The sequence below is a fragment of the Rhinoderma darwinii genome, chromosome 1 (assembly GCF_050947455.1).
Source record: "Rhinoderma darwinii isolate aRhiDar2 chromosome 1, aRhiDar2.hap1, whole genome shotgun sequence".
In the NCBI taxonomy this organism is placed as follows: domain Eukaryota; kingdom Metazoa; phylum Chordata; class Amphibia; order Anura; family Rhinodermatidae; genus Rhinoderma; species Rhinoderma darwinii.
Window position 1 is genome coordinate 234307734 of NC_134687.1, and position 10610 is coordinate 234318343.

The 10610-nt window shown below is 45.7% G+C and overlaps 1 protein-coding gene across 1 annotated transcript; it reads left to right on the plus strand.

Annotated features, from left to right (window-relative positions):
• The first annotated feature begins 1243 nt into the window (after positions 1-1243).
• LOC142759798 (perilipin-3-like) lies at positions 1244-9195 on the plus strand. The gene is made up of 7 exons (XM_075862392.1): positions 1244-1331; positions 2607-2802; positions 4096-4178; positions 6943-7216; positions 7697-7896; positions 7989-8108; positions 8666-9195. Exons 1-7 carry the CDS (start codon positions 1275-1277, stop codon positions 9023-9025), a joined length of 1290 nt encoding a protein of 429 aa, XP_075718507.1. The 5' UTR covers positions 1244-1274; the 3' UTR covers positions 9026-9195.
• The last annotated feature ends 1415 nt before the right edge of the window (positions 9196-10610 follow it).

Genomic DNA, 10610 nt, shown 5'->3' on the forward strand with positions numbered 1-10610 from the left:
CTAACAACATGGACATATATACAGAACCATAACATAGTTAATGGCGACTTGGTACTATACATGCATAGTTTACTTGGAGTTAAGGGGTTAAAAGGGATAGTCCCAGGTGAATTGCGGCCCCATTCATTTCTATGGGGTCATTCACACGACCATAGTTTTTACGGTCCGTGCACGGCCCGGGAGCCCGCACCGCAGAAAGAACAGACCTGTCTTATTACGGCCGTGTTCTGCGGTCCGGGCTCATTGAAAATAATGGCCGCGGCCATGTGCATGTCCCGCGATTTGCGGACGGCTCGCAGCTGACAGTCTGCAGCCGGCCGACCCGAAAATCACGGCCGTGCACGCGGCTACGGTCGTGTGCATGAGCCCTTAAGGTTCATTTACACGTGCAGATATTCGCATTAGCGACCTTTGATACGATTGCTGTAAGCGATCATATAGCGATTACGGACACGTATTTACACAGTTTATCATCTCAATATATATTAATATGTATCGTTGGGTCGCCTATTTAACACTGTCACACATCTGCTATCAATAAACGATTCATGTTTATAAACCACAATGTCAGAACGACCAACAATTATTTTTCTGTTCGTATAAACGATTATTTGTACGCTCAAGGAGCGTTCTATCGCTAGTCGTTCAGTCGCTACACCTATTCACAGTAAGCGATTATCGTGCGGTGGAATCTGTTGGTGTAAATAGGGCTCATGTGGAGAACATGACTGGAGGTCATAGACAAACTGTAACATAAAAACTGGTGCTAAAGTGGAGTAGTTGCTAATAGTAACCAATCCAATCCCAGTTCTCAGAGGTGCAATGTATAAGGTGCGACCTGATTGGCGTTTTTCCTTGAACTACATTTTATAAATCTTCCCAAATATTCACGACAGAAACTTTCCATAGCCGAGCACGTGGTAGTTTGCCCAGTCCGTCCCCCTGATAACCCCGCCCTCATGGGGCTGGCGCGACGTCACCGCCTCTTTAAATAGCGGCCAAGTGCAGGGAGGTGAAGCGCACTGAGGCGGACCACTTGTTCGGTGAGTGAAGGGCGGGCTGAGGGGCACGGGGTCACCTGTGCGGCCGCTCCGTTTGTTGCCTCTGGGTGGAGAAGGTTTTTTCCCGTGTCTCTGTCATGGCGGTGGATATACCGTTGTGTTCGGTTTTCTGTGTAGCGGCGCCTCTGCTTTGTCTGATGTCTTGCGTTCACTTTCTACGTGTTCTTGCTCTGTGTCCTCAGGTTAAATACCAGCTGCAAATCTCCTGGCATCATGTCAACAAACGGAACGGAACCCTCTGCCCAGGTGGATGAGACTCCCGAGCAACAGGTGACATGTGGTGACGTTCTGTTATCTCTGCTGGCAGCTACTAGCGATCTGTTCTGTGCCGATAACCGCGTGCCCTTTGCATCTTAGGGCTATGTAAGACTGTGGTGTGTACATTAGGTCATTGATGGAGAACCGGTTACTCTGAATCGTGCTCTGCCTTCTTATTCCGTCTGGAAATGTGGCTAATGTGGCAGCTGCTGTTCACCTTGTCGGTGGGGCAGTGATTTTACACACACCCTATTGGCAAGGGGAATGAGACCACCCAGTTTATAACTTATTCATCCACCTCCAGGAGTTCAAAGAAAATCTTCAGGGGGGGAATAAAATTACTGCCCCACATTCCAGTATCTCTTGGCATGAACTGCCCCCCCTCAGGGCATGAAGAGCCATTGGAAACAGGTGTTGGTGAGATGCCCCTCTTGCAACTATTAGGACCCCTGGTTTAATATAACTCTCTGGGTATGGTTAAGGACTGTGCAGTTTAGGTCCCTTTCCAGATATTTGGGTGATCTGTGTCCCCTGTTCAGAATCCTCATCTCTTGGCCAGAGTGGTCTAGGCGTCTCTTGCTCTGGGTTCTGCATTAGACGACCCACTGATAGATTCTGTATAATGCTTAAAGGGGCTTTCCAGACCCTAAAAATTGATAGCCTATCCTCGGGATAGGCCATCAATAGCTGATAGGTTGGGGTCTAGCTGTTGGACCCCACCGATTAGCTGTTTTGAAGGGGCTGCAGCGCTCGTACGAGCACAGTTTCCCTTTCATTTCTAGTTACTCACTGAATTGTTGACACGAACGTAGCGGTGATACCCAGGTATTGCGGTATGTTCAATGTGGGAATGCAATACTGTGAACGGGTGCGGTGTCGGTGATTCGAAGTGTGAGCAATTAAGGGGAAGCAGCGCTCGTACAAGTGCTGCGGCCTCTTCAAAATATCTGATTGGTGGGGGTCCCGATAGTCAGACCCTGACCCATCAGCTATTGATGGCCTATCTTGAGGATAGGCCATCAATTTTCAGGGGCTGGAAAACACCTTTTTATTTTCCCTCTGGCACTGCAGGGAAATGTAACACTTTAAAGTTTGCCCAGAGATTACTGTATTTCTGGGGGTGCCCACACGTGGACATTCTGTGATCCGCTTATTGTCAAGGACCCTTCTAACAAGTGGGGTCGTCTGCAGTGGCCCTTCCCTCTAATAAAATAAGTGAGATGCGTTCTAGGGAATGGTTGTTTCCCCTTTAGTCAGAAGTGTTCACGATCTACTTGTCTACAGCAGAATGTGGTGGGACGTGTTACACATCTACCTCTTGTCAGCTCTGCATGCAGTGTGGTGAGTGCGGCCTACAATTCTACTAAGGATAGTCACCCGTACATCCGCAACGTTTGTGATGTTGCTGAGAAAGGAGCAAAGACCTTAACTGATGCTGCAGTAACTGGATCAAAGCCTCTTCTAAGCCGACTGGAGCCGCAAAGTGAGTATATTTAACAAAACCTTTTTATTTTTCCCCTCCTGTTAAGCGTGTGCCTGGTCTTATGGGCTATTAACACCCTTTGCACTTTTTAAAAAAAGAAACAAGTGCTACCTATATGTAAAATTAAGCAACGGTGATTACCTCTATTGAAATTGTCCTACCGTTGTGCTGCTGTAGAGTAACACTCTCTAAGGCCCCATGCACACGAACGTAAAAACGCCCGTAATTACGGGCCCATAGACTTCTATCGGCCATGGGTACCTTCCCGTATGCTTACGGGAAGGTGCCCGGGCTGTTGCAAAATATAGAACATGTCCTATTTTAGGCCGTAATTACGGCACAGGCAGGCCCATAGAAGTCTATGGGGCTCCCGTAATTACGGGTGGCTTTGTGTGTGCACCCTAAATTACGGGAGCGTTGCTAGGCGACGTCAGGTGATTCCCCTGTCTGGAGGCTCATGCCTGATTTGAATAAAGAGAAGCAGAGAAAATGGGTCCGTAAATACGGGTTAAAAATGTGTGACAAAGGACCTCTATTTACAGGAGGGAAAAAAATACGGTCGTGTGCATGGGGCCTTACTGACCTCTGGGGGGGGCCCCACTGATCCTGAGAATGAAGGGGCTGCAGCACTGATTTAGAACTGCATCTCCTTCTACACTTTCCCTACATTCTGGGTTGCTAGGGCACTGCTGTGCAGGGAAAAACTGATGGGAATACCACTTTAAGTAGATTGTGCCGTGTCAGACAACAGCTGTTGGCCAAACAATCTCCCTGCCCCATAAAAATACTTTCTGTGATCTGCTATGTCGGTATCTTGTGTGTGTATAGATATGTTTCTCGTAGCCACTTATCTCCTGGAAAGTAAGGATCAGGGCAGATTGAAACCCCACATGCCCAATCATTACCCCCTGAAAGAGGTTGAACCGATAGTCTGCCCCTATAGCTGGTGGCAGTATCCACTAACCACAGACCAATTGCTTTGATCCACGTTAAACAAAAGCTGTCTCTTGGTATTACCCAGTCTTACAGCCGTGTGTCTTAGTTGGAGTGGACAGCACCCTCGAGGATCTTTGGTGGACCTGGCATGCCTCTGCTTTACACTGACAGCTGATGAATTTCAATGGACACCATGTAATTCTTAATTTCCCAATTAGTGGCATCCCGGCAGCAGGACACCCTGGTCTTTTTTATTTTTCTCCCCGTAAGGATATGGGATTGTCCAATCGGACATCACCTCCACTTCAAGAACCCCATTAATAAAAATAAAGCCAAAACCTTTGCCTTTCTTCTTAGTTGCAACTGCAAATGAACTTGCCTGCAAAGGTTTAGACAAACTGGAATCAACACTGCCTATACTTCACCAGCCAACTGAGAAGGTAAGTGCGAACTGCTCAATTCTCTTATGCCCTCAGGGTTATAGGTTTTCTGTTACAAAGTAACTGCAGAAAACGGACTCTCGCACTTGCTCACTGTGGCATTATATTGGCATTAACAGGGGACACTGGTGCTATCTATGTAGGCACTATCTACACAGCTCTGGGGTTTTCAGGTGGTTAGGACAAAGCTCTTTTTTTTTTTTTTGGATGGAAATTCTGCTACAGAAGAGCCTTTCATGCTTACCCCGTCTGTCCCGACGTCCGCTCCAGCCTCCCTGGATGACGTTACAGGCCATGTGACGCTTCAGCCTGTGATCTGCATTCAATTGGGATGCAACGTCATCCCAGGAGGCCGGACTGCCGGAAAGTGGGTGTTCTGGCTAAGTTTTATTCTTCTGGCATGGTGTTGTTTTCCAGTGTAAATGCTGCGATTACACTGCAGAAGTTGCAATGCTTGGCTTTCTGTCACAGGTTTTTCATCCTCATTCAATTCAATGGAGAACCTGCAACGTAAAATCAGCATAAATTCACATGCTCCGGAATTAAATTCCATAAGTCAAGTTCTTGTTTTTTTTCTGTTTCCACAGCAGTGGCATGTGATACTAAATCTCAGCCACTCTGCTGCTACTGTAAACGCTTCAGAAATCCTGCAGAGTTTACGCTACGAGGGAACCCAGCCTAAATGGCAGTTTATTTTGTTTTTTTTCTTTCTACCACGTCGTGTGAATATAGCCTTCTAGCCCTCTTTACTCTCCCGTCACAGCGATCCAGGCTGACGGGGAGAAGACTGTGTTTAAACCAATCTAGAATTAAAAGCCTCAAGTCGTCAGAGTAAAAATAGTTGTGATATTCCAAACGGTTTCAAAGATATAATCATTAAAGAAGCTCATATCTGAAATTGAAAATTTGAACTGGCCACAGGGGCATCAATGACCCTTTGTCACCAGTCGTGAACCATATTCACAGTGCGGGTTTTAAAAACTTAGTTAACTTTCTTTATACTCCGCGCCCCCCCCTTTAGGGTCCATTGACACTGCAGTTTTATTTTCTTTACCACGATTTGGTGCCTTATGTGCAGCAGCATTTTTACAACAGCATTGCAAAAACTCACCAAATTGTGGTTTTTCTTTTTCCAACCACAGTGGACTTAGAAATAACTCCTGGATTTGGCAAAACTGCCATGTGTGAATTGGCCTTATAGTGGCCTGTTTTCCCGCATGGTTCTTAACGTGTTTCTGCACTACGACATAATAGCACGTCGTGGTGCGGGGGTGATCTCACCTGTGGAGCCTGTTCTGTATACAGCGGGTGTCAGCTGTGCATTACAGCTGATACCTGGGACTAACTGGCAGGAACAGTGATTGCTCTGCCTGTTTAACCCCTTAAATGCTGTGAGCAATCCAGTGACTGCTTCTTGTGCTCTTCCTGTAATTACGAAAGCACTTATCTATGACCGCTCTGCTATTAGCAGACCTATTTGGAGACTAGTCAGTTAGGCTGGCTTCACACTTAGGGGAGATACAGACGGACGTTGCGTTTTTGCGCGCGCAAACCACGCTGCGTTTTGCGCGCGCAAAAACCATTTGACAGCTGCGTGTCATCCGTGTCTGATGCGCGGCTGCGTGATTTTCGCGTAGCCGCCATCAGAGATGAGGCTAGTCGACGGCCGTCACTGTCCAAGGTGCTGAAAGAGCTAACTCTTTCAGCACCCTTGACAGTGAATGCCGAACACATCCTATCGAAAAACCTGTTAGAAAAAAAGAAAGTTCGTACTTACCGAGAACTTCCCGGCCGTTGCCTTGGTGACGCGCCTCTCGACATCGGGCCCCACCTCCCTGGATGACGCGCCAGTCCATGTGACCGCTGCAGCCTGTGCTTGGCCTGTGATTGGCTGGAGCTGTCACTTGGACTGAATTGTCATCCCGGGAGGTCAGACTGGAGGAAGAAGCCGGGAGTTAGCGGTAAGTCAGAACTTAGTTTTTTTTCTACAGGTTCATGTATATTGGGATCGGAAGTCACTGTCCATGGTGCTGAAACAGTTTAACTCTTTCAGCACCATGGACAGTGACTATCTCCTGACGTCGCGTACCGATATTTTTTTTTTTTGCCGGGTTCGGCCAAAACAAGTTCGGCCGAACCCGGTGAAGTTCGGTTCGCTTGTCCGGCTTCGCTCATCTCAAAGACACTCCGTTTGGATGGTCGGCAACAGAAAAGCACGTGGAGCTGGTGCGCTGTTTCAGTCGGTTCGCACGGAAGTTCTTCTGTGCAACCTGCGTGGTCTTCACGTACCCATTGACTTCAATGGGTGCGTGATGCGCGAAATACGCAGAGTTATTGAACCTGTCGCGCTTTTTGCGCAGCAGACAAACGCTGCGCAAAAAGCACGGACTGTCTGTACTGCCCCATAGACTTGTATTGGTCCATGCGTGCCGCGTGAGAACCACACGGACCGAATACACGCTCGTGTGAATCCCCCCCCTTGTTTTGTCTTACTGTGGCTGTTTTTCAGGAACTCTTGCTCCTCAACTAGTTTATCAATCAAAAACAAAAAAATTTGACATGCAACAAAGTGTAAACTTAGCCTTTAGTTGGGGGGGGGGGGGGGCTGGTTAATCTGAGTAACGTTCTATTATCGAGTTTAACCACGATATCTCTAGGTTTCAGAGCCGCAATAAGAAACTGCTAAACTTGCAATGCGCTCGACATCAAAACTTCAGCAACAGTGGTCTGGATATGCTAAATGAGACTTTTTGTCTTTGTTCAGGTTGTGTCTGACACAAAGGAGCTGGTGACTGGAGCTCGTGATACTGTAGTTGGTACGGTGACTGGTGCCCGTGATACTGTCACAAGTGCAGTGTCTGGTATAATGGACATGGCAGCTGGTGCAGTACAGGGAAGCATGGACGTGACTCGGTCTGTAGTCTCATCAGTGATGGACACGCATGTAGGGCAGTTTGTAACCAGCAGCCTGGATACAGTCTTGGGGAAGTCTGAGGAGTGGGCCGATCACTACCTTCCTATGACAGATGAAGAGCTGTGTGAGTAACTGGAGGTTTTCCCATGTAACGTACTTGTCCCATTTCTGTTATTTGCTTGCAGTGTAATGTTTGTATGCAGTATCTTTGTTAGCAGGGAAATGGGGGACTAGTTTGAGAATTATATATATAGTTTTTTTCTCCCCATCCTGTAATGTTTGTTGCAGTTTTCAAATGTGGAGTAAGTTCTACATAAGAAGCTGCATAATGCTCACTAACATTGTACACTGACCTCTATTCTGTAACTAACATGTCACCTCAACCCAGAAAACCAAGCATTACAAACATGTCTGCTCCAGGCAGCTGTACTTCTAACAATGCGATATAAACCACCACAATCAAGACTAAGGCTATGGAAAGTATCAGTAGCCCATGCTAATGAATTAGATTGCCGCTCTCCCTCTCGTCACATTGTACAGTTGTTTCTATGGGAAAGTCTCCTATTTTACACGAGGTCCTGACTATTGAATGATTTATCCACAGCTCAACTTGCCTCCACTGTAGAGGGGTTTGAAGTAACTCCACTTCAACAACAAAGGGAACAGCAGAGTTACTATGTTCGTTTGGGTTCTTTGTCTTCTCGTCTGCGTCATCGAGCATACCAGCATTCTCTGGGCAAGGTGAGGAGTGCCCAGATCACCACTGTGGCAACTCTAGCACAGCTTCACCAAACTATTGACCTGGTAGGATTCTGTATTGTTAGAAGAAAAATCTAAATGTTGTTCTACTGTAGTTTCTAAAGAGATTTATATCATATATTTTTTTTGTTGCAAAGATGGAAACAGTCAAGCAGAGCGTTCATGGTGGCCAAGAGAAACTGCACCAGCTGTGGCTGGAATGGAGTCTCAAGCAATCGGGAACCACATCTGAAGATGTGGAGACTGAACCTGAACAGGTGATGAATTTGAAGGTTGAACAGTGTGGAATATGTATATATTTTTTTTCCATTATATGTTCTGTGGTAAAATGGCAGTTTCTGCTGCAGTTTGCTGTTTGTTGCAGGTTTTTACCCCCCCCCCCACCCCATCAAGTTCAATGGGTAAAACACATTCTAATTATGTTTTGGCTGAGCTAGTGGATGGAGCCTAGCGATCACGTCTGTCATACATTGGGGAGCAGGTTACAGAACACCCTCAAACTGCAGCAACATGGAGGACGTGTGTGGCTGTGAATCCAGCAATGGGTTGGGTAGTACTTGCCAGAAGCTGCAGCCACATATGTTCCTCTGGCTCTCACCCTGCTCCATCTTCTCCCTCTATGGGCAACATGATCCTCCAATGAGCTGATGGTCCATCTTGTTTTGAGGAGATAGTAAAAGCAGTAACTTGTGAGTGATGAGAGGAGCCTAGTAAGTGGAGAGATAATTACATAGTCTTATATTCGCATGTACTACTGATTTACGCAAAGTTTGTGTACAAGACATGATGGTGACTATTTATTTCTTTTTTGCAGCCTTTGGATTCTCGAGTGTTATCCATGACCCGTATGCTGACCAAGCAAATACAAACTACTTGCTTTAGTCTAGTCTCCGGGGCACAGGGTCTTCCAGCCAACATACAGGACCGAATGCAACAACTCCGGCAAACTGCTCAGGACCTTCATGCTTCCTTCTCCTCTGCTCACTCACTTGGAGATATTTCTGCAGGAATTCTGATACAAAGCAGAGAACGAGCCGCAAAAGTCCATGACCACGTGAATGAGCTTTTAAGCTATGTGGTGGCAAATACTCCCTTGACGTGGCTGGTAGGCCCTTTTGCCCCTCAGCTGGTTGAACATCCAGAAACGCCTGAAGATCCTGAGAAGCGGCAATAAGTAATCTGTTGCCCCAAATGTATGCACTTAATCTTGGTCTGAGGTAGGACTTGTCTTTGTGAGGCTTCTACAGTTTGGCTGATCGCTCTGCTTTAGAACTAGTGCTTGGGTATCGACTCCACATTGTTCTTGTACTGTTATGCCAATTTATAAAATGTACTTTGCAGTCACTTTGGATTTGTCTGTATTTTCTTCTAGTGTAACTGACCAGGCTTCTTCTGCAGGTAGGGCTTACACTACCATTGGGCTAGTAACTAAACTCCTCACACAGCCTGTCTGAATGGTTCCGTTCACACCACACTTGGACAGTACAGTTGTGGTTTTTACTTGTTGGCGCTTAAATAGTATTTTGGTATACATTAAACGTATGCAGAAAAATGGCTTTTGTGAACAATGTGCTACACCAGTACCAGCTGTAAAACCACAGTAAACTGTCTCTTGGCCTCGCATATTGTGGCTGAGCCACAGGAATTGCTGTGATGGTACCCTAACACTCGGGGCTTAGACGAACGTGCTATACATCAGTGAAACGCGCGTGGTTGTCACGCGCCTTGCACGGACCTATGTTAGTTTGTTTTTACACGCAGCTGGTAGCCACTGCCTAAAATTCACAACATGTCCTATATTTGTGCGTTTCTCGTGCATCACGCACCCATTGAAGTCAATGGGTGTGTGAAAATCACACGGAAGCACTTCCGTGTGATTCGCGCAAGAGCAGTAAAGTGTGAATGAAAAGCACCACGTGATTTTCTGTTTACAAACATAGTGTCATAATGGCAGCTGCGCAAAAATCACGCCGCCACGCATCATATGGTTATGACACATGGAGCTGTTCAGTACCTTTTTGCGCGTGGAAAACACATTCGCGTGTAAATCCGGCCTCAAAGTAATGTATTAATTAATCAGTCCATAGAATTTCTATTCCCCGATCTCAGCAAAGTGAATTTTTTTTTTTTTTTCTGGCTTTAGATGAAGTGGAAGACACCTTGCAATGTGCTTACACTTTTGATATGCAGTAATGGTAAGGTTCTTCACCAGACTGCTGCTACGAAGGTGGAAGCATTAACATTACTATTCTCTGGAATTAACCCCTTTAGGACACAGCCTGTTTTGGCCTTGTGGACTTTGTATTTAACTTAATTTTTTTTTTATCTGGCCGAGTAATGTGGTAACTTTGGAATGATTTCACCTATCTAAGATTCTGAGTCCTCTCACAGCACATTGTGCTTGGTTAGTGGTAAAATTCAGTTAATTCAATATTTGTTAAAAAATAAATAAATTTAGATAGTTTGCCAAAAATTAGCATTTTTCTAAATTTAAATGTCTGCTTGTAAAATAGATAGTAGTAACACAAAATAGTTACAAGTTAATGTTTCCCATATTCCTTCTTAGATTAAAAAAAACATGCAAACCATTTCTCTAGGGTTAGAACTTTAGCAGCAATTTCTCATTTTCAAGACTTTCCAAAGGCTATATTTTTCCAGGGACCAGTTCAGTTCTGACGTGGTTTTGAGGACCTTTCTATATTAGTCTCCATATATCAGCCAATTTTAAAAACTGCACCCCTTAAAGTCTTTAACTGCAT

Excerpts from the sequence above, each read along its gene's own strand:
- LOC142759798 (XM_075862392.1), top strand. The coding sequence starts at position 1,275 with ATGTCAACAAACGGAACGGAACCCTCTGCCCAGGTGGATGAGACTCCC. Across the intron at positions 2,803-4,095 it reads AAGCCGACTGGAGCCGCAAA|TTGCAACTGCAAATGAACTT; the intron begins GTGAGTATATTT and ends CTTTCTTCTTAG. Across the intron at positions 7,217-7,696 it reads TATGACAGATGAAGAGCTGT|CTCAACTTGCCTCCACTGTA; the intron begins GTGAGTAACTGG and ends ATTTATCCACAG.